We start from the raw sequence: 25,215 nt of genomic DNA, 5'->3' as shown, positions 1-25,215 counted from the left end.
GCAATATCCAAAGCAATTAATTCAATTATGTATACGAGTACATACAATAGAGATAACAAATTATACCTGAAGGGATTGAAGCAACAAGCATGCTTGAGCACCTTGCGCATGTCGGCAATCTTCCCACGATGCATGCTATCTAACTGTTTACCTACTTATCCTGTGCAGCCGTGCGATTAATTAGCTTCTTGACCACGTGTTTCACGTGACAAGCGCGTTACACGAGCACGTCGTGTGTCCTGTGTGTGAACAGATTCGCTAGGCCAAGCGGAGATCTACATCGTCGTGGCTCTTCTGATCGGCTTTATCACCGTGGTAATCGGATGCTGGTTGTCCGACAATTGCTGGTCACCGGAACCGGAGGGGGTGGTAACCCTCGCATAGCCTAGTGCCGACTTCCGTTCCTCCAGGCGATAACAACTACCACGACGCCCCTCCTACAGGATTCTTCAGGACCTCGGCCGCTATCCGGATCATCGACGCGGTAACGCACCTGGCAATCATCGGCCGTTGCTCGACATCAATGACAATGACACGCTGTTGCGCGTATGAGAGTCACGTATCAAGGAGACCTATCTTCCTTGTGGAGGAGGCATCGATCGATGCTTCCAATGCTTCCTCGCAAATTCCTGCTCGCGAAGGGCGGCGGGCTTTCGAGCAGAGTCGGTTCTTGAATGCAAAAAAAAATTAAAGAAAAAATGAGATAAGAAGAAAGAGATTCTGAAAATTTTTGCTTCACACTGTAATCAGTTTTTAAAATTCACACAAAATTCATGGAAAATTCGATCACTTTTCCAAGTGATAATCAAAAATTGGCATATTAAATCAACACGAAAAGTTATGCTGCAGTATTTTATACATAGCGAATACGGCTTGTTATATGAAAGTAATATGATCTGTAGAAGACTGACTCTTCGCAGTTGTAAGTCAGTTCTCCTTTCGTTATAGCCATGGGAAGAGATTTTCTTAAACGCGATTAACATAATTAGATATGTGCTCTGGAGCGTGTCTAGATTCGAATGCGGACGGTTCCATTAAGGATATTGAATGTTCCATGTCATCCATTTAACTGTTAATTTAATTAATGCCTAATTATATAAGCAGGCATTGATAGAACGTCCAGCGCATTGTTACGGAGTGCGAAGTACTTGTGATGAATATCAATATTATTATCTTATTACGCAATTAAATGTCAGAATCCACGACTTCCGGGATAATTGATCTTCCGCAAAGCGCAAGTTACCATTTACAAAATTAAGACAGATTTATATTCAGATTTGATTATGATAAATATCGAAGAAGAGATCTTTGAAATAAAGTATCTTGAATGCATCTGCGTTATATATCACTACACAAACGCCATTTGATAACAACACAATCATAGATTGAAACCAACGCGCGTTCTCAGCCAGTCAGTCAGTCAGTCAGTCAGTCAATCTATGTACTTTTTTACGATAAAAAGATCTCTCAGGTCAGTTTCCAAATGACTCTTGAAGATTCGTCTTCAGCTTATCCAAATGCTCGTGACTTCCATCGTCCTCGGCAAAGTAGAATCGACTTTTTTTTTTACGACCGGCAGAGAATCGCGCTTTCCAATTTTAAAGTGAGTTCGAGGGATTCTCATCCGTAAAAGGAGTTTGCGTCGACACTTGGACGTACGTCCGTCCAGACGTGAAATCCGATCGGATTTAACGATTTTTGTATACGCGAACGGACGGATTGCGAGTGCAGGGAAGTTCTTATATTGCGATAATACCGCGAAGTTACTGCATCAGATCCGCCGACGACCGCGACGAACTTGCAGCCGCTCGGCAAGGTCCGAAATGGGTCAATAGTCGTGGCGGCTCTCTTCCTCGCTCACCGATGACTCGTAATGTCATTAAAGTGTATCGCATCGAGAGACGAGCGGAGAGGCACACCATTCGCGCCCGTCGATTCTCCACAGCCCGCGGCGCAGATTTGCGCGCCAATGGTTTCTCCCATATGTCTTAATCATCACATTCCGCATATATGATCTCGATCATGAACAACTGTGTTGGCTATGAAACCCATCGGGAATGACTCTAATTCGAGTTAATTCTCGATGTACTCTCGTAGTATCCTCTCGAATTTCGCCACTCTGCGTTATCTCGCTATCGATTTCTCGTTAATTTCCATTGGTTCCATTGGAATTTGTCACTTGACATATCATTATAAAATTGATTTTCCTCTCTCGTATTGTTATTAGTAAAATTCGATAAGATCTTATGCAATATATATAAAGTTTTTTTTTTCGAATTTTATTGCTCCTAATTGGATAGGCGGCTGATATAATCAATCGCAAAAGTCATTGACACATTTTTTAACGCAAATCCGATGTATCTTGAATAAGAATGTTTCGATATTAATTATTAGAAATGTGACTATTCCAGATAAACGAATTGTTTTTTAATTGAATTATTCAGCCTTGTACAATATCAAGAATTGGTCTAATTAATCCTCTTATGTAATTGATCATATATTGTATATTTTGCCATAGAATTTATTTATGTTATTACGTTAAGGAGACGACTAACATATATTATGTGTATCGGGGATCAAACTATAGATCAGTTAATTACTGCACTAGAATCACGTAGAATCGAATATTGACTTAACGACGTCGGGAATGGCTTAATACGATTAACTGAGAATGTCGGGGCTGTATATTAGTTTTACTTCATAGAACGTCTCGCAGTGTGGCAAACACACAGTAGAATTGTTTGCACGATCTATGCCGGATTAATGAAATTCAATAGACGGGATGTAATTGACATACTGCTCGCGCATGTCTCTGTTTAATACTAGCACGACGTCGTCTTTCGCGTTTCGCGCGTGCTTTGTGCTCTGAAATTCAATATATTTTTAATAATAAGTTCCATTATCTCTTTATGTTACTCAGCTTTCTAATTTAACTTTTATTCCGATTTCGCCGTAAAATATTCCGTCGCGCAAATTGATAATTTCTTCTGTGCATATACATTTTAGCTTTCAATAAGATTTTAATTTTATGAATAATTTTCTGAAATTTTACCGTTATACTGTTGAAGAGATTCATTAATAATTTCAGGAAAACAATTTAATAACATAGATTATGAATATAGATTATCTATATAATACTTGATTAGCTTTATTATGTGAAATCACTGCAACGATTGCGGTAACGAATGAACGAATATATCCAAAAAAAAAACGCTGTTTTATTTATTTGAGCTTCATAAAGTTTCAAAAGTTATTTCTAATCACTGTAATATTTCTGCAATACAAAATAACTATCTTTTAAATTAATTATATGTAACATTTTTTATCCAGCTCCTTTTTCATGAATATTAAGCTATTAAAAAGTAATTATTAAAATCTTTTACAAATCTATTAGTAGACATTGCAAATGTATATTTGACATTAAAACATGCAGATTTTTTTTAAGGAAAAATAATATTCCAAATATAAATAAAAATTTGCATACAAATCTATTGAATCATTGAGTCGAAAATAACGCTGGATTAATACGAAAATTTTATACGCCTGGCACCAGTAAGCGATTAAATATTACGCGAATTCTAGGGAAAAGAACGGAGACAGATTGCAATATGCTAATATGGCACTTTCGGTTCTAGTTGAGAAATTGAAAAATTCCATTGTGTTGAGATGGTATTTTAGGTAGATTTGATGCCCTTGAGACGCAGATTTCTACACGATGGTAGTAGACAATCACGATATATCGTCGTCCAAAATAAGCGCGATTTCTGTCAAATCAACAGTCTTGCTTTTTTTTCCTCACTTTCCCTCTCTCTTTTTTTTCTATTTCTCGTATTTTGCACCAGCGTATGGACGAGCGAGACGCATTAAGAGACTAATTAACCCGGAAGCTCTCCACAGTTCTGTGCACCGCGTTTATCTTATCTATCGCGCGAGATTCTGCGGGCGCGTACGCATGCCCAGCTGATCGATTAATTGAATTTTGATGGATTTCGACAAGCGCTTGATGATTACAAAGAACAATGAATTACGTTCCTAGTAGATATTTTATTATAATTTATGGCGACAGTCTTTTCGAAATATTAAATTTTTGAAATGCAATTAAGATATTATAAGCAGATATATCGTGAAAATGTAGAGCAATAACTTTTAGATCTGATGTTTTTGGGGAAAAATATCATTTATATTAATTATCAACTTTCTTGCAACGAATTTGCAATCGCGAATTAATAATTTTATATTCTTCGAGTTACAATTGATATTGATCCTTTTATTAAAAAACCATTATTTCCATCCAAGAAATCTCTGTTTTTTTTTTTTTAAATCTCTGTACACACATAATATGGTACATAGCTATATATTATGATCTTTCATTACATCATACACATATGCCTAATATATATTTTTACTCAAGTAATATTCTCTACTCGCTTTCGGTAAATTGTCGAGCATGTAACGTGAAATATCGCTGTAGTATCGAAAAGAGTTAATCGTCATCGCGACTACATATTTCGCTGATGAAAATTCCAACGGCGCCTCTACCAGGCGTTGTGAATTATAACGGACGATACGAACCGGACATCCTCGAGTGCGCGATCATCGTATCCGCGCCAAGGGCGAGAACATAACATGGGGTTGGGGTTGTGTACAAGTTCGCGAGATTCGTAAATCACGCCTGACAGTAGCGTCGGCGTCCCCAGTGTACTCGCGTGTACGCTTGCCGAATACGCTTGGACAATTCGCACGTTCCGTATCGACCTCCTAGTTTCCGATGTCTCCTCGACCGAGAATCTTTCCCTAAAATCAGGCCGCGTTTACGTGATGCGCGATCCCTCATTCTATCTGACATCCGTAACCGGCCGTTTGAAAAGCAACCCATTAGTTCCCATTAAGGAATAAATACGTTTTCGTATTTTTTGGAAAGCGCAGATTCTGAATAGCGACTTGCTGAGCATTTCTTGATACATGAAGATGAAGCAGCTTCTCGTAAATGCGATATATTTATGTATATAACTGAATTAGTGCGCTGCAATCGCAGACGTAATTTACTAATCAAAAATATTTAACGTAAATTTAGTTTATTAAATTTATATTTTATAAAAGAGAAAGAGAGATGTTTAGTATATTGAATATAGAGAAGGGTAATTTTTTCAAACTCGAGTATTGAAACAAGATTTATTTCAATAAAAGTGTTCTCGTTGTCTATTTGCACTTTTAAAGCTTAATTCATTGACAGTGTTTGTTTATACATATTGTTTGTTGTTAAATTAAAAACGGTTTTAAATCCCACATACACTTGCGAATTTTGGCTTGCGCTATTTCAGTTATATATTAAAAAGATGATCATGAAATAGAACGTGCTATCTGCTTGCAAGATAGAAAAGATTTCTATAAATACATTTCCAAAGTTAATCAAAAATTGCTAGGATTGGCACTTTGTATTATAGAAATTAAGATATTCAAGATGCAATCTGAAAAAATAATTATAAATTAATAAAATAAAATCTTGATACAAAAAAATTTTCCATTTGAATCGAACAATCGAACGATCGAACGATCTTGAAATATATAATAACAGGGTGTATATATAATATAAATGTATCAAATATATACATATATGGTATATGTCGTTTCATATCATATAAGCATATAGATATATCTTTGTTGCATTATCTCGTGGCTCATGTTGAATTTCAAGCTTCAAAAGCTTGCGAGATTGATGCGATGGAGCGTAAAAGGAGATATGATGAATTGGAGATACAAATTGCTTGGCTCGATTATGGTGTACATATCTCGGTTGATTTATCGACAAGGGAGAAATGTTCACGCTAATTTTATTTTGCAAGAAAAATTATTTCACATAATCGATTTATGTATTTATATTGAATTTAGTTTTTTTTTTATTTTTTTAATTTTATTTCTCACAAATTTAACGCGGGAGGAGAAGCGAGGGAAACAAAATTTAATAAGTAAAATGAGATTGCTGAAGATACAGGTCGCTTCTCTCGGCTCGCGATTGAGATCTTTCGATTTGTCGAGCAATGATGGCGAACGACTGTCTGCGACGCACGCTCGTACAGTTGCGATGCCTTCAAAAATTCAGCGCACAAAAGGAAACAAAAGCTATTTGAAGACTGACAACCGCAGAAGTGCTGCGATTCGATAAAATGAGCAATGTCGACACACAGAATACTTTGTAATATTATCAATTATAGTAAGACGCGAGATCAAATTTTTTGCGATATGACTACACGCGCATTTTTTGACACGTTCTTTCGCGAATGTGTAAAAAAGCTTTGCAATATCTTGCAAATAAAAGAAATACAAATAAACTTTTTCATCTTAACGTCCACACATCGGAAACTTATTGCTTATTGATCATTTCTTTAAACCATAGGAGTTTCAAAGGAACTTGGTGTAAAGTTACCCTTCTTACAGAAGGCAAATTCAATTGACAGTAGTTAAATTGTGACGATCGAGTTTTCGCAAAATAAGCATTACGAACACAGAGAGAATCATGCATTTTTAAATTATCACGGCAATGACAAACGGAAACGCTCTCTTTCATGGAAATAAATATGAGACGGACTAGAATAATAAAGGCGAAAGAAAATTCGAGATGTCGGTCGCGAAACTCCCGATTAAGTCGAGCAACGGCGAATGAACGAGCGACGAGCTATCATTACGTTAATAATTGCGACAAAAAAAAAAAAACGTAGTCTCGAGAGAAATTGCCATGCTTGGCGGCGGAGTCCTTAAGAGGGGTCGAAAGAAAATTCCTCGTCCGGAGAGGGCTTGTCGTTGTTAGCTACCTGGTCCGGAAGTTTTTCTCACGTTCTCAATGAACGAATCTTCTTCGCAAATCTCGCGCCTGACTTTGCGATCGTCGAGACGAAAACCGACGAGTTCTCGTTGACAAATATTATAAATCACCGCCGGCGGTTAAATCGCGGTGAGACTTTGTGAGATCCGCGAAGTGTGCTCGCGAAATCAACATGCACTACAAGCTGAATCTTGTATCCGACCCGGAGATCGGAATACATTCGCTCGCTGTCGGCTTTGCCATGTGCAAAATACGCGCGTATTCGCGCACCGCAGGTAAAAAACTCTGTGTTTGCACGGTTACAGGTTCTCTCTTGGTAAAATACTAATATGAGCTTACATATAAGCCGCTTTATCCGGAAAAAACGGTCCACTTTTCAAACATTTCCGTTGGACGCGAATATCTAGTGAAGAGATATCTCAATCTTTTGTAAGATTTAAAAAAATTGGGCTCATAAATTGCATCTCCGGACATAACTGCACTTTCGCAAATTAAATTGCTTCTAATTGAACAAAAGATACAAAGAAAAAAATGCTGAAATATTATAAAGTATGCGTAACAAATTGGAAATGAAGTATAAAAAATGCAAATGGTACAGAGTCCACATTTAGTATAAACTAAATACTTATATAATGAACATTTATATATAGTGTTTTATGTAGAACGGAGCAGTTCATGTTCGCAGATTTGATTTATACCTGTTGGAATTTACATAACTGTTCTCGCGCGAGGCGTATAGCCGTGCAAATTGAGATTTGTCTGCGTGTTCCTTAACTGCTTTGCGTAGGTTTATCTGAGAGGGCAGAGAGCTAAAAAAAAAAAAAATAATAATAATAATTAATATTTCGCGATTTTTATAGAGCGGCACAGGCTAGAATTTTCCACATATAAAAAATAACGCTTTTTGAAGCAAACATCATTGTTATTATCAATAACAGGCATATTTATCAATTTTACGATCAAATGTCCGCAATTACTAGACGAACCCTTTACTGCTACTATTGTATATTGTATGAGATTTTTACATCCTATCTTATACGGATATAGCTTTTGTGGTATACAGTATCGTAATAAACTTCGTAACGTTTACGATGTGTAATAGAAACAGATAAGATTAGAACGCAATATTCCATGAATAGCTAGCTCAAATATGTTCCATAGATAGTTTACGACTCATGTTGAATACGAGATACAACAGATTGATACAATAAATTTTGTATTTATCGTTTCTCTTTAAAGGACATTTTTACAATTCTCCCCCTAATTATTAATTTAATTAATATAATTTTCGAAATATACGAAATATATATTAAAATCATTTTGTCAATTTATTATTTTGCTTAAAAAAAAAAAAAAAAAAATCTCTCAAATAATATATAACTATAATTCTCTTTAATTTGTCAAAAAGATATATTTGTGATTGCTCCAGTTAATAATAAATAAATACACGGGGCAGGCTTTTTGCATCGAAATGAAAGAGGTACGCAGTAAAGGGTTAAATGCCATTACAGAGTACAATCGAGACACGCGTACACACCATTCATACGTACATGTTGAGAGGTATCTTTCGTGCTTTGGACGACGAGTCAGCCTATGCTTTCGCCGTACAAGCCCACTCGTAGTAAGTTCAGTAAATACTGGACCACATTTAGAAACGTCAGACTCTCGCGTGGGAAGGTAAATCCAGGTGAGAGGCTCTGGAATACCGAGCACGTCAGACAGTGAGGGATAGTGGTAAACTTCCCGCTCCTTTGGGAGTTCTAAAAGCTGCGTATCTCGATCGCATCTTATAATACCGCGCGATAAGCCACGTTCTCTCTCTTTCTCTCTCTCCCTTGATCCCTAAACAAAGTTAGATTTAAGAAGGTTGCGCGTCCCCGAAGAAAATGGAATCGAATAACATCCTGCCTTGCACGTTTCATACAACGTTAAGGCGATATAATGTGTTGTAGATTTATTTATATAAATATAAATAATTATCGTATTTCTTTCTTTCTTTTCTCTCCTTTCTTTCTTTCCATACGTTCAATTTTTTATATACGTACATTATATTTAATTTTGTCATAGGAGATTGATAATCAAATGCCATTGTGTATTTTGATGTATTTTATTGCCATTTTAATTATTTCTGCACAATGGTTTAGGCTATTTATTATCTCATCTTTTTAATGCATAAATGCATTAATATTATAATTTTAATTTCCACAATTGATATGGTACTAATCAATCTCTCTAGCATGGTTTTTAACAACACGTATATATATGTCTGTGACTTTAACTTGTAGTATTTCCAATTTGGACAGAATAATCTTTAGATTTAATATGCGATTTCTCATCATTCTTATGGTTCTGTTCAAGATTTCTTATTGAAATTTAGAATCTGACAAGGCAATTAAATTTTTGTAAAATAATATTAATACAACATTGGTTAATGCAAAATGAGCCATCTTTTACAATCTTTACAAAAAGTTTCATGGATAAAATACATACGTAGTTTGCCTTTATCAAAATTAAATTAAAGTGCGTAATGTTACTTTTTACATAATTTATTTATCTTTTAGTTTGACAAAAGTTTTATCGGATATTTTTGAATTTACGTGGGAATTACTGCATAAAAATTGTGTCTTCATTTTGCATTTACTAATCACGATTCCTTATATCCATATAAGCGACAGATCGATGCAATGCGCGCAAAACGTAAATAATGAATTAAATATTTGCGACATACCATATTTGCACTTCGGCATTCGTTTCAACACCGAGAATCGCATTTGCTTGGCGCGCGTCACATTTTTGCTCGACGTCACGTCATTATTTCTCGGAAAGTAATTGCTGTTCGTTAATGACGTCTTGTGCAATGTTCCGGTACAAAGGCGTCGCTCGGACGACTGAGATCCGGCGACCTAAGAAGGATGATGTCGACCGATTATATACCGTCGGTCGTTCTCCTCAAGATCGGCGTAATTAACGAACTTGCGACATTTCTGGCATGGAGTTAAGGAGCGACGAATTCATTTCAAGCGGGAACAATGAACGCTATTGACGGCGATACTCGCTGAGAAATACGACTCCGCGTTACGGTATCATCCATTAACGGGAATCGGAAAATTGATGTCTCTCGGTCTGTGATTGATTAGAGATTTAATTTTATTCATCTTATTTGAATTAATCAATAATTAACAAAAGTGATTCAAACAAATCAGAATAACGGAAATGTCAGCGTAACATGAATTATATTACTTTCCGTTAATGAAGAATTTTGTGCAATTTCTCAAATAATTAAATATATATAGATAAAAATCAAATAACTCCAAATATTCTTGCATGCATGTGTGTTTGTGATTTATTAAACAACGAGGGTATACCCGTTATTAAACAATGCTCTCGCTCGAATCGAAAAATGTCTGCGCTGAATACGATTAATGTATCGGATTATGATATCGTGTGTTTTATGCGTATTTTGTACTGATTAAAAGTTTTTCGATACAATTACGAAAGGATTATACACCACCTTTCAGAATTAATATCGATTTCCGATTTCCAGCTATCATTCCATTTGCGATCGCGGCGAGAGATCCATGTTACTCTAGACTTCAGTCTGCTCGTGTGCGTCCGCGTCGCGCGTACATTAATAAAAAGTGATAATAACGTACTAAACTAAGTGGACCAACGTCTCAAAGCCACATATGGAAATTCTAAAAAGGGGTCGTAGCATAGGAGAGACCCGCTTGAAAGTGTTATAAGTACATCGCGTTGACCAATCGGCCGACCGATCGTTCCACGTTATTCCTTTTCGCGCAAAATCATTTCCACGATTGAAGCGGCCACGGAAAAATGATGGTTATCGAAGCGAAAAATTCGTTTCGACGTGTGCATAGCGTGCTCACCTACGTATTTTATTTTATTTAATACATTTGCAAAAATTGATGACATACTCGAGAAGTAAAATCGAAATGTACATACATATAAATGTGTCAAGAATACAATGTTCTAAACATCTAACAAATGTTATTAGAATTTATTGGATATTAGTAAAGTAGGTATATATATATATATATATATAAGAAAAAAATTAAGAATTATTAATCAAAAAAAATTTTTATGTTAATTTAAAAAAAGGTTATACCTTTAAGAATTCAAAATTTCAAATATAATTTGTAGAAATTAGATATGAATCGTATATTCTAAATCTGTAAAATATATAAGAACTATTATAAATAATCGTTAAAGATAAAAATTTTATCAATTTGAATATTTCGACGCTTTTCTTTTATGTGAGACGTTGTATATATCCTCTTATTTCATTTCATTACTGAGATATAGGAGTGTAACTCAGCTCTATATCATTTGAAATTTAATCTATTAAATTTGAATATATATTCTCTTATATTACAGTACATTATTGTATATATATAAAATACTATATATATCTATATATATAATATAATATACAATATACATTATTTGCGTATGATTATACTCGTCAAAAGTTTGTACGACATTGTCATCTTTCGCTTCAATCGGAGAAATGTATCACTGTCACTGTATACAGGTTATAAGTGTCATGACCTGCAGGTCTCTTCTTGCGATAACAAAGATTAATGCATTGATTTAAATGGAAATAGAATGAAATTTATTACGCCGGACAGGCCGATCGGTTAATCGCTAATAGGCAAATAGATAGGAAAATATTGATATCAGCTTGATCTATATATAACACACGTACCACTGTCTAAAAAAATAATACGAAATATGCGTGCGAAATATTTCCATAAATCATATACATATGTATACATACATACATACATATATATATATACATATATATATATATATATATATATATATGCGTATTTATATATATACGAGGCACTGCAACTTCCTTTTCTAGTATGTTTTAAACTAATAATTTTCTTCTTACACACATACACACACATCACAAACACACACATACACACACACAAATAAGATGTTACCTTTTTTATATTTTTACTAAAATACGAATGATGCGTGTGTGTACACAGTGGCACAACCGCATCGCGTAGACACATTTCGACTTACAATTAAATCCAGGATATTAGATAGATTGAATGCGCTATTAGAAAGTAATTAGTTATATATTCGGGCATCGAATTTTGTTCTCAAATTTTTCCTCTAATGCCGAGATAGAAAATGTGCATCGTGCGGTCCGTTTATAATATATTTGGTGGTGCTTTTTACATAAATGATAATTAGCTGATTAAGCCACAGTTATTCTTCTTTAAAAATTTTGTTTTACGAAACTGTGTAAAACAAGATACATATTATTGTCGATTTATATCGATATGTATATAAACTAAGCAGTTTAGTTTGAAAACGAAATTATGTTTAATATTTCCTCCGCGGGAATATGTAATAATTACATCGAAAATTATGTATACGAGGCAATTCGAATAACGATATTCCGTAAACAATTTTGTACTCGCAACGATCTATTGAAACGAAATATTAAAAAAAAAAAAAAAAATAAAATAAAATTTACATTCTCCAATGAACAAAATTTATTTCATTTCATTTTTCTGTATGTCGCGAGAACAAAGCGAGATATTAAAGTTTTTAGAGCAATACTCAGCGACTAGTATGATAAATAGTTTTCCAATGAAAAAAAAAAAAGTAATTAAACATAAGAACTATATTTTCATATCTTTTCAAAATGACCAACTTATAACCACCTCCATATAAAAGTCCTTTTATTCTGGTCGTAATAATTAATCTTTTGTAATCTGTTGAGCGCATATAAAGGTGCCTTTAAGTTTCGCACGTTGGCTTGGTTCACTTTTGTCTCCACCTCTTAGCTTAGAATATTAATGGTTCTTCCCAGTGACCCACGATAGGACGCCGCTAAGGAAACGATACGACGAACTTTTATAGCGATTAATATTCTATATCTTCAAATAAGTAATGTGCTTTTACGTCTACATTTTTAATGGCGATTATATATTTCTGTTAAAATTGTCACTGAGCATTAGATTAAGAATATATGACGTAGCGATTCGCCCAGTGCATCTCCGAAAACTGTGTAGTTATTGCGTGCAAACTACATGAAATATGTAATATAACAAATAATTTTTCATAGCATTATTCGAAGCCAGATAAAATATCCTTTCAAAGAACATTAATATTATACTAATTATTATTTTCGTGCCATTATTGCGTTTAAAATCAGAATAACATTTCCTTTCTTTTATTTGGTATACTAACTTTAATTCGAAATTGTCATGTTTATATAAATCGTGACAGGCAAATATTTACGTAAGAATTTTTGGAACGTAAATAAATTATTTAAACGATACATATCTCTCGAATATATTAAATTTCATCGTTCCGTTGGGGTCGATACCGTTTTCTTTCGTAACTACGAATAATACGAACGTTTAGCTTGGCACATGCGATATTGTTGATATGCGAAAATTAGCCGCGAATATCCATGTTTTTTGCTCACTCGGCGCAGCTGCAGCAGATAGTGTACATATACATATGTATATATACATATATATTTTAGTGTGCGTGTGCCTACTTTGTCTTATAGTTTGATACTGTTGTATATACCGCGAATTGTACCTCGGAGTTATTGTAAAACACTTTAACTGTCAATTATACATGAAGTTTTATGATATACACAAAACTTCAGCCAAGCGACGTAATTACATATATATAGTAGATATACACATACATATATGTATGTGTAACGTAAGAATACGCGTATAGTCAGTACATATAAATGTGAAATGTATGGCCTGTGCATAATTCTAAATTAGGTACGTTCGAAGTAATATCCGTAGGCCTATAATACGTATGTAATCGATTGTGGGAGAGATGTAACTCGAGTTTAGAATATCAAGAGAGTTACACGTATAATATTAAGAGTATCGGGACGGGTAAAATACTATCTCGTTAATTGATCATAAATTATACAAGATTGTACGTCGTATGATAGTCTGTGCGTTATTTTGGACGTCATAAAAGATCGTGCAAAACCATACTGTACGCATTTATTTTCTCCTAAATATCTTAATATCCAATTGCTTGTTTTAGAATAAAATTTTTGATTTTTAATTTGGATAAAAAAAAAGTTTATACTCTCTACAAGAAATTTCAAAAATACTTACCGTTATTCCTAATTACGGCATCTTGTTTCTTGAATATTTTCTTAAAGAGATCGCTGTACTTTGCGGGACTTCACTTTTGCAGCGTAAAAAAAATATATATATATATTCTGAAATAGTATTTTACTCGTTTGCAATTATACGTTTATGTAACCATTTGCCATAACTCAAATATAGGGTTGAACGCTATTAAACGAATTATTAAATCAAATGGTGATTACGATGCTTCAAGTGACGTTTCTCTGTTCTGTTAATGTGCTCCTTCGTAATTTAAAGCGTTCCCTATTCTCCAATTAGCAAGCCACGAAGTAAGTGTTTCAGGGTGCTTTTTTATCATTATTGTTTCATCCCCATTGCATTCTATTATATGAATCCGACGTATTTATTTACAGTATAAAATGATTATGCTGAATACATAAATAATGCAAGAACAACGAATATATTGTCTGTATCATTAAAAAAATGCGTATCTTTTCCATACGCATTATTATGTAAAATATATGCTTCCAGTTATATTTTTATAAAAGAAGATTTGTTTGTATAAGGATTATATTTTTGTAAACCGATTTTTTTACTAACGGTTGATAACGTTATATCATTCAAATAGATACAATATATATATTATAGGTTTCTTAAATTTTAAATAAAATATTAATAATATATAAAAATATTAATCTACACCAGCGTACAATACTTATAAATATAAAACATACTAGGCGGTATTGTCTTATTAAAAAATTTTCACTTTAGTTATGATAATTCAAAATGAATTAGTTTCTAACGAAAAAGGATTATTTTTTATTTTAAAAAATATAGATCTTCTAAAAAGTTTAAAATGCAGAATATATATATATATATATACATCTGTTGTTGTATTTAAATTTGCTTTGAATGCATTTGCTTTGAATAATTTTTTTTCGTTTTTTATAGATTAAAAGATTTTAAAACATATTCCGCCCAGAAAATAGTATTGAAAATTTCTACGCTATTTATTCATATTTACAATATCTCTTGGTGTTCGTTAGTTTTCTCATCTCGACGTCGCGGAAAGTGACAACGAGAAATGATTTAGAGAATGATTCCGCACGCTTCAAATAAATACAATGAGATATGATTCGCGATTACGTTAATATAAGACATTATAATTATTACATTGTTATATTGTATATTCTAATTTAGTATTGCTTCCTTTATGAGTAACCTAGAATAAAAAGGTACAAAAAGGATGTATACGAAGGATATTACAACAGGACATGAGCAAGTCGAATCCTTTGCTTTTTGACAGATATTGCACACGCAATGTCCTGTCGAGAGTACGAGAAAAAGCGCGACTGCTCTTCCGGAAATTTCATCGTTGCAGAGGCGCTTCTTCGCGGACTTAACATTTTTGGTATAACGTTTAGTCGTTAAAAGATTCGTATATCCACTGGGAAGTGTGCTCGAAATGTGATGATTGCGTGTAGAAACGCTCGATACGCCACGAGCATTTTAATTTACTACAACGGAAATGACAATACTTCAGAAACGGAAATAAGTACGCCTAAGGGTATATGTGACGTAATATATGTGAGTTCTTCTCGCTGAGTGAGTCTTTCGAAACGCTCTTCCGCGTCTAGGATACTTTACAAGTAACATAATACTTGAAGAAAAATTGTAGCCCCTTCCCTGACGTAACGTGTTCTACATTCTGTTTTGAAATATAAATTCTCTTGCAAAGTCTATATATATATTAAAAATATTGTATCTCTGACTTTTCGCTTATGAAAAATGTTCGGAAATTCTTCTACGATTCTTCGCCCCATTCTTCGAAACTGGAATTATCGATTCGGCAACAGTCTGTTGCCGCGCGGCAAAGTGGATTATTTTCGTAAACCATCAATTTTTCTTCGAGAATTCCTGAAAGAAGGCCTCGATGGGTAACGTCGGCGCGTCTGTGGTGATCTTGAAATGGGGTGAAACGAGTCTGCTCTCCGGCGAGACCGCCTTGAACATGCCCGGCTTGTCGTAGAGAGCGGACGCGGAACTCGTCAGATCCGCCACGCTCTGCGATGCCTTGGCGAATAGTTCCTCCTCGTCGGAGGGCACATCGAACTTGGTCGTGATCTCCGCGGTTTCCGGCTCTTCAACTTTGCTCTCGATGGACGGGGAGATTTTCGACTTTTCGATTCGACTCTCATTAGACTGTTTGTCGCCAGAGACTTGTCCGCGATCGTCATCGTTAATCGTCGTGTCAATTAATGCTGCTTTTACCTTCTCGTCTTGGGAATCCGTCTCAATTTGGTGATCCTCATTTTTGTCTTCCTGCACGCCGAGTTGCACCGGATAGTTATCGGCCTCCCCCTTCTCGCTGACAATCTCGTTGCCCACGAGATGGGTGGTCGACGATGATGAAGCGGCGGTCGTTATAACCGAGTAAAAACTGGTTTCCTCAGCGGCCATCTCTGTAGGTTCTTCCTGTCGTTTACTGTCTGGATACGCCGTGGCTACATGTTCCTTATGAGGATGTAGCCTGCTCTTTACGACCGGCCGCTTGCGTATCGATGACGAGTACACGTTTTCGGGTCGCGTCGAGCTCTGCCTGACATTCGTCTCGCCATTAATTTGCAATCGGGTGGGACTATTCGTGGTGGATGCGATTCTGCTTCGATACACATTGCTGCTAATCGGCCGTCTCTTTGGCACAAACTTGTTGCTCTTTTCAGTCGTCGAGGACGTCTCCTCCGAAAATCGTTCGTACTCTCTCGCGGCCACCGAGCTCGGCGTAGTAGTGGTTCGATAGTTCACCCTAGAGACGTACTTGTATCTACCAGTGGTCTCTCTAACGGTATCGCCCGGTTGTTGAGCCTGTTGATTCTTCGCACTCGACGTTCTCTGTTTGATATGGGAAACCCGTGTCAAGGTTTCGCCGGCGGGCGTCGGCACGGCCTCCGTCGTGGAACCTTGAGACAATCGGCTCTTGTAATCCAAGCGGCTCTTGTAATCCTTGATACTGAAGCGTGGTCTGGTAGCATTGCCGTATCTCAAGGGGCGCATTTTGTGAGATCTCAGAGTTGAGGAGACAATCTGGGGAGCCTGCGTCGTCGGTTCCGGAGTAGTAGTAGTGGTCGTCGTGGTCGTCGTTGTAGTCGTCGATGCAATCGTAGTCGCACGATCGTAGTAATTATCCTCGGTCTTCACGTACAAATCTTCCGGTATATTAGTAACGACGTTCGCATTTTTCTGATGCACGTCAACATTGTAATCCTCGACTTTGTCGCGGCTAATCTCCGTGAAATATTCCTGCACTGGCACGGTGGTGTCGCGATAATCCTCGCGATAATCCTCGCGATGATCCTTGCGATGACCCTCACGATGATCCTCCCGATGATCCTCGCGATAATTCTCGCGATGATCCTCGCGATGATCTTTACGCTGCTCCTCGCGTGATCCCGCGCTTTGCTGCGAGGAGTAATCATAATATTGATTAATCGGCTGACTTGTTACGTATGAGACGCTCGGCTGATTTGTCTCGAACTGGTTATTCTCATTGTAACTTGGCGCAGACTCCGTCGTCTGTCCGTAGGAATTCAGCGATGATCGCGCGCTCTCCGTGACGATCTGCGCGTCAAAGGCGTCGTCGTGATTCACTCTGGTTCGGTAACTAGGTCTTTTTCTGACATTGCCTCTTTTCTCCGCGACTATGTCCTCGTTGTAAGTCGCTTGAGTGGGTTTTATCCGTCTTCTTCGCGAGGAATCGTACTGATCGTGCCGCGCTTCCTCTCTGTTGTACTTGAGAAATTCTTCTTCTGTGTAAGATGTTGCGACCGGTTCCTCTGTAGTCGTCGAAGGTTTTCTTCGTCGAATCGGGACACCGGGACGACGAGTTCTGGACGGCTTCTGCGTCGTTACCGGCAAAGTCTGCGCTTCTGGCGCCAGCGTTGTCTGAATGGGCACTTCGTCTACGTGAAGGGTTAAGGGAACGGAGGTCTCCGGCGATTGGCTCGGTGGATCTGTCAGTGAAGGTTCGAGCGATGGTTTTTTACGGCGATGCGGATCACGGAATGGCTTTTGCGGATGATATGGCCGTGTCTCGATTTGAGGTTCGCGATAATTGACCTGTTGCTCTTGATACTCGTTCTGTTTATGCTGCTGATATTGATAATTCTGATTTACATGATTCTCCGGGATTTGCGATACCTATAATATTTACAGATATATTTTTAAATTGTTTTTTTATCTTGTAGAGAATTTATAATAATCAAAAAATATAGAACAAATTTTTTAATAAAATTATTTACTTACCTAATAAATAAAATTGTTAAATTTCATTAAAAGAGTATATTTGACAATTAATATTGATAATTCAATTTGTTCATAATTATTAAAGATGTCAATTAATAGTACTTTAATATTTAACATCGGATGCAATGCATTAAATTAGAAAAAATGATATCTTACCTGAGGCTGTAATCTTAATTGTTCGACATTGTAAATATCGGGCCGCGATACAAGGATATTGACATCCGTAGTGACTTGCGGTTCGAATTGCGCCAGTTGAATCGTGTACGGCATATCGGGCGAGATCTTCACGATATCCTGCGATTGATTTTTCGCGGACTCCACAGCCAGTCTAGCCGCCTGCTCCTCCTCCTTCTCCCGTTGTAAAAGCTGATCCAGCTCTTCCTGCTGTTTCTTCAACTCCTCCTGCTGCTGTCGTTCGATCTCCAATTTCTGCTGGCGCTCTTGTTCCGCCAGTCTATCCCGATCGCGCTGCAGCAATTGTTGTTGCAGCAGAAACTGTTGCTCGTTAAAGTGTTTTAGAGAGATACTCTCGGGTGTTTCATAATCCGATATCGGCGTCGATGGGTAAACCTCGACAGGATTGTAAGAGCTTTGCGGTCTATGATAGAGCTTCGATACTTGCGTGATCTGATTTTGATTCACGATCTCTTGGTTGAACTTGTTCGGCGGATTCTCTCTCGGAAGAACTTCGTTTATGTCGGACGTATATTTGTTTTTCGCCCACGTAGGCGGTGTTAGATCCTGTTGCTCCGATACATAATAAGTGCTCGTCGTTCGAGAATTAGGTGATTCGGTCTGCCCACTGAGTTTCTCCTGCTTTTTCCGCGGGCTCTGATCCGGACGTTTGTAGTCATTTTCGCGAGCGACATCAACTGTCTGACTATATTTGCCAGGATTCCGCGTAACGGCAGTAGTGGGCGACGGCGTCGACGAGGACGTATAGAGCGCGGGTGGCAGGAGAGTATCGTACGGTAACGAGGGTCGGAAGTTGTACGCGTTGTACGTACCGGGAGACGTCACGAAGCTGACCTCGTGGCTTTCGTGCACCAGGAAAGCGGGATCTCTTTCGTAGGAAGATTTGAGGTGACCGTTCGGAGAGTGGTTCACTTGGCTGTAGAAGTTTCCGCTGTTGGCCGCGTTCAAAATTTGCGCGTTGTGCGATTGCGGCTGATATCTGTCGTAGGCATCACGTTCGTTGCCGATCTTTTGTTTGCCGAAGTCGCCCGGAATCTCTGCGCTGGGCGGCTGGAAGTACGGTTTTGCGTTGCCGTTGACCTTCAGGGACTCGAACGGTTTCGTCTGATGACGGGAGGATTGTAACGCCTGCGGCATAGCGTAGGGCGGTATGTAAGGACGATTGCTCGGATGGTTGACGGCATGCGTCGATGGATGATCGGTGGACGCGTAACTCTTGATGAAATAGGTCGCGGCGCGCACGGGATCCGGTAGTTGCTGAACATTCTGCGCCGCGATAAACTGCGGCTGTCGTAGATAGTTGCCGTTGTCGCGCAGGATTGGCTTGCGGTTTTGGCTCATCTCGAAACGATACGCGTCTTTGGGCGGTGGTAGCAGGAACGTGTACTCCTGGGTCTCCGAAGCACGCAAGGGTTTGCTTGGCGTCTTAATTTCGCCCCGTGCTTTCGTCGCCGCATGTCCAAACATCGTGAAACTACCGAGTATACTCGGCGGACTATATTCGTGGACCGGCGGCTTGCCCTTTCGCGGCGGCTTCAATTTCTCTGAAGCCGCCATGTGCTCTTGAAACTTGCTCAGGACGGGATGCACCTGGACGTTCTTCTCCAGATGACTGGATGGCGACACGTTGGTGCCGATCGTTTCCTCGTAGGAATTAGTCAGTGGCCGCCATCCGTTTGCGATCATCGACGATCGTGTTGGTGGCTATGAATCAGAAATTCTTTATATATTTTGACAGGAAAATTCAAAAATTGAATATATCTGACCTATATGTCTCGTTAAATTAGGATCACAAAATTAAAAAAAAAAAAAAATTAAAAATAATAAAATTAATAAAATTTGTACATATCGAGCACATTCTTGTCTGCCTGATTTTAGAATAATATACTTATAACATTCTATTAAAAAATTCTTTCTTATAATTAACTATCTATTTTACGCTTCTCCATCTACTAACAAGAATTGTTTTAAACTACGATCCATTAGATCGGTACATTGCAGTCGAGCAACTTGTATATCTAGCTTTGCCATAAAGCTCTCATGTACCTTCCCTATACGGTGCATCAAACACAACTTTCGTTCGCGTTTAAAGCGAGGACAGCTACAGTAATGCGATACTCGAACTTCCTGAAGAGGTTAATGGAATGGTTCCTGTTCCAGTTTCACCACGACGCGGACGTTTTAGAAAATTGTAAGTGAGACCATTATTTCCCGCCATTGGCGGTAAGCTACGGTCGATATAATCAGAAAATAAGCGTACGTGGTCTTGAGAACATGTTATCTCCAAATAACCTTCCTAAGTCCATTCATTTCGAGTACACACGTTCCGTGATAAGCCGGGTACTTTATTCGCGCGCCTGTCGAGAATCCTAATAGAATGTAATAAAATGAAAATCTAAGATGTCGGAATGTCATTTCTCGATGGCGACTGTGGATAAACGTGCGCGCGAATATTGTGTTACATGCGAAATAAAATCAATAGCTTTTAGACGGCGAACTATCTTTCGTCTAACCTTCCCAGTTATTTTGCTTTTGTGGCAGTAAAGGAATTGTCGCGCGTTTCCGGCTGTCGAGTCGCGTAAAATGCCATTAGAATCAAAAGACAGAGATTTTATTGACTCGTGCATTACTTATGCGATAATAAAAAGATGTCAATAAAATATCAAATACGCGAGAGAAACTGTCTCGCAAAAATCAAGTATAATTTATATATGATCCGCTTTATAAATTTAAAGATAGTTCTTTATTTTAAAAAATTTCCAAGAGAAGTCTTATAGCATCTTATGTCACATAACTTTTTGATATTAAATATTAGCTATACTGATATTTGAATATTAAATTAAAAAAAATACAAAGCATAAAAGTAATGGTATTAACAATTAACGATAATAATGTACAATAGAGATTAAGTGAAATTTTTTATATCGATTATACTTACGGCTTTAATGTCAGCGCGATCTATTGATACGGTGATCGCTCCTATGGCGACAAACAGCCATGTCATCAAAACACCTATATTATTCGAGTAATATAAATTAAAGCTTTTTAATATGACAGAAGATTTTGCGAATTTAGCGTAAAATATACTTACAATTCAGTAACAGTGTCGACGACATCGTGGCAGACTATGAGATCATTTATATGTGAATTCTGCAACAGAGAAGACAATTGCTTATTATTAACAGAGTCCGATGTTTTATTTAAAATATTATTATCGCATCGCATTTGTAAGAACAGAATTAAACGGATGATCGAAAGAAAGATGTTAAATTTAAAACAAAAGCAATTTTTATTTATATAAAATATTACACTTTCTCTGCGTAAAACGGATTAAATCGTACGAGAAAATAATATTTATCAATATCCCCGTGATATAAGTAGGACACCCGGCGCCCCATACTTCATCCCGCATCCAGGTGAATTAACTGTTAAAATATGAGCACGAGAAAAGTGTAACGTATCGCGTAGAGAAAGGAAGGATAGAAAGCGTCATGCATCTATCATAATCTCCTGAATCGTTTCCGCGCTATTTTCTCATTTTTAAATCGCGGTAATAACGAAATTCACAAAAGGGGGAGAGAATTTCTCTTTTTATATACGGACATTTGCCATAATACACGAACATCTTTTGTACAATGTGCACTTTTGTGCAAAGTAACGTGAAATGCGAGTTAATAGACCCAATATTGTAATCTCGAGTTACTTGGCTGATCACTCTAACTTTTCTAGAACATTATTTATCGTAGTGACAGTTCGTCTTATCACGCAGGTATAAAAGAGAAAAAGTGCGATATAAAATTTCGCCCGCGGAGATATCGGGGGATATTACAAAGTCGTTAGTAAATCTTAATATTCATGAGGGTAATGCAGTGAATCGCTAACAACCCCATTATTACCGCAAATGTTCGACGTAACGGTCGAAGCTCGTTCGGATTATGAAATTGCAACATAAATTTAGATACAGTTACGATACTGCTTACGATACCATTAAACCTTTCGCAGGAATCTATATGTAACAATGATAATTAATAGGCGAATAAACAAAGTGAATGAACTGAAAATTGTATGAAATATGGTAGCGTGATATCAATTATTCTCGCAATTAATGTTTAAAAGGAAGAAACAATATCGCATGTATATTATATAAAATAGTAAAACAGAATTACGTAAAGTAGTAAAGTTGACCGCGCAGGAAATTTTTAATGTAAAAGTAACGCACTTTCTCCTCATTCGTTAAGCATCGGGGGTGTACAAATTGTCGACTTTGCATGGGTAATTTTTTTTTCTTACCGTCATACGTAGAAGAAAGTTTCTGGCGGGAAAAAGTAAAAGTGCCGCGATATTGAACCATTTTGCGTAAACGCTCTCACTCTCCCGAATTGTACGATGGAAATTTCATTTAATCGATAGCCACGCGTTAATAATGCGAGACTCTAGAAATTGGTACGCGCAGCATCGCCACGCCAATTCAATTGGCGAATCCGATCGCCACTCATCGATTTTGACGTAATTATTGACTCGTGTTAAGCGATACGGACCGTATGAATATTGCGCGTATATGATATATTTTTTTTTTTTTTTGCATCTCACATAATCATCGCACGAATATTCAATTTCGCGCGTACGCGGCTAATTACGTGCAGCCGTATCTTCTATAATTATATACGAGTAATTACAAATTTCTAGTAAATATTTGTATATATATATATATATAATGAATATCGTCTTTTATAAATGTAACGTTTTTCTCGATTATCGCGTAATATCTGTTTCAAACATCAATAATTATCGTTTACGATGATGAATAATTTCGTGGATTTACATATATCGTGCTTTATACTAAAAATTGTATTTTAAAATTAATATTTATTTTCATTTATGATGAATAATCCGTTCCAATCCCTCTTTCGATCCCTGGGGGGGATAACATTTTACAAATATCAGTATTTCAAATTTTTCACAATCTGTATTTAAAAATGACCCAAGGTTTTTTTTTATTTTTCTTTCCCGTTGGCCCGGAAGACGGATGTGCCACAGGTATGAAATAAAAACACTTGGATGATTGCGCATGCTCACAAATAATATCGTTTGGTGCTGCCATCTTTTTGGTAAAAAATGGCTGCGGTACGAGAAATCGATGGAGCCCGGTTGCATTTAAATTTCAAGCCAGCTTCCGGATGAATTAATTATAAATGTCGTTGTCCAGCGTTCCCAAAGGAGTCGATACATTCCATGGTCGACATGACGAATAGAGTCGAATGTTATAAACTTGGCGTTCCAGAGTTTGAATAGCCTCTCATTTTTCGTTTTGTCGATCGTTTTTTAAATTCAATCCATTATGATTGAATATGAAAAGCGCAGGGAAATATTCTGAATTATTTTGCATTATCAAACAAAAAATCATATTCTCAGAAAAGATCTTGCGATCTTGAAGAAACTGTCTAAGATTATTCGTTCAGCTCTTAAATAATGTGATGGAATATGTATGATAACGATTGTTGTTATAATTCAATAATCGTGTGAAATAATATGTACATTAACGTAACAGGCAATCATCGAAGTTGCACGTTTATTCTCCATTAAATATGATTTATACGAGACAGAATTACTCAAGGAATTTTCCGCCATTCTGAATAATCCGATTAAGAGTCGATTGAAATACGAGCAAACTCACGGCTGTTGCTTCTTATCTTTATGACCGCATATATTTTTCTCGATTACCGTGTAATATAGTAATGCGAATTTAATAAATTCAAATCAATCGAATAAGATTTAAACCATTTAGTTGTCGATTTAAGTTGTTATTAATTTCGTACTTTTAAATAATATATTTTTTTAAAAACGTTCTTTTATTAGATATGCCTTTAAGGATCATTATAATTTAATTATCTTATTTAGGATGCTCATATGACGCACATTTAAACAAGACTGAATTAAATAAAAAAAAAAAAAATCAGTGACAATATTCTTTTTTACATTTATACATATTTATATCTTACAACAGTTAGTTTCCCATTTATATGGTAATTTTTCTTACCTAGATTCATCGACCTTGACGTAGCGTTAAAATTGATTTCCAAACACCAGGAATACACTTTCTATGATCTTTCGCAATTCAAAGCGCGTTTGAGTTACTGTTTCCGAAAGAACTGTTACAACTCCATGTCAATGCGTATCTTCGGCGATATTTATCGCAGTCAATTTTTTTTTCTCGCCATTTAATTCACAATCTCGCATTCACAATAGACGTTACAATACAAACAAACGCCTCGACTCTCTCTATGCGTCAATGAACACTCTCAGAATCCACTAACTGAAAATGCCGTGCTGTGTAGCTTAAACGGTGCAAGTGCATTATACCGACTGACAGAAGCCTAGACGCGCAAGAGCAGCCTTTTAGCATTAATGAATTGAAATTTGCTTTATGTGCGTCGCTTTAACAAAGGGAGAGACGCCCGTGATTTATCCGTCAATAGGCTATCGTAGTGTGTCGTTCCACAAAGTAGAGCTAAATCTCTTTAATATGTGACGTAAAAAGTTATGTGTGGGTGTATAATTTAAATTAAAAATTTTTGATCTAAATATTCCGGAACGAAAATATTTCTCGCGTGTAAAAAAATGTTTGCGCTTCTCTGCTGATCGGTATCTTGTCTTGATGATTATTGCGCTTTATGAGAAATATTTGTTATCAGAAGTATTTAATAATGATAAACGCCGGAATCCTGTGAGTTTCCTGCAACAGCAGGAAGCAGATAAGATTGGTCGGAAAAGGTT

At 36.7% G+C, this 25,215-nt stretch overlaps 2 protein-coding genes across 3 annotated transcripts in view; one reads left to right on the top strand and one right to left on the bottom strand.

Moving 5' to 3' along the window:
• LOC138935399 (uncharacterized) overlaps positions 1 to 2,110 on the top strand; it is a 45,414-nt gene extending 43,304 nt beyond the window's left edge. For both annotated transcript variants that reach the window (XM_070299940.1, XM_070299939.1), the window contains one exon: positions 254 to 2,110. In XM_070299940.1, the coding sequence (XP_070156041.1) occupies positions 254 to 384 (131 nt within the window). In that variant the 3' untranslated portion in view covers positions 385 to 2,110. The remainder of the gene's footprint in view (positions 1 to 253) is intronic.
• A 12,679-nt stretch (positions 2,111 to 14,789) lies between these two features.
• On the bottom strand, positions 14,790 to 24,746 carry LOC138935674 (putative uncharacterized protein DDB_G0290989). The gene is made up of 5 exons (XM_070300432.1): positions 24,479 to 24,746; positions 21,533 to 21,591; positions 21,380 to 21,453; positions 18,403 to 20,145; positions 14,790 to 18,141 (listed from the first exon to the last, which is right to left on the bottom strand). The coding sequence occupies exons 2-5, from the start codon at positions 21,555 to 21,557 to the stop codon at positions 15,841 to 15,843; spliced, it is 4,143 nt and encodes a 1,380-aa protein (XP_070156533.1). The 5' UTR covers positions 21,558 to 21,591; positions 24,479 to 24,746; the 3' UTR covers positions 14,790 to 15,840.
• Positions 24,747 to 25,215: the final 469 nt, after the last annotated feature.

This window comes from Polyergus mexicanus, unplaced genomic scaffold, assembly GCF_030449975.1.
Source record: "Polyergus mexicanus isolate NDT 795.1 unplaced genomic scaffold, iyPolMexi1.0 SCAF_8, whole genome shotgun sequence".
Lineage (NCBI taxonomy): Eukaryota > Metazoa > Arthropoda > Insecta > Hymenoptera > Formicidae > Polyergus > Polyergus mexicanus.
This window is presented reverse-complemented; position numbering and strand designations above follow the sequence as displayed.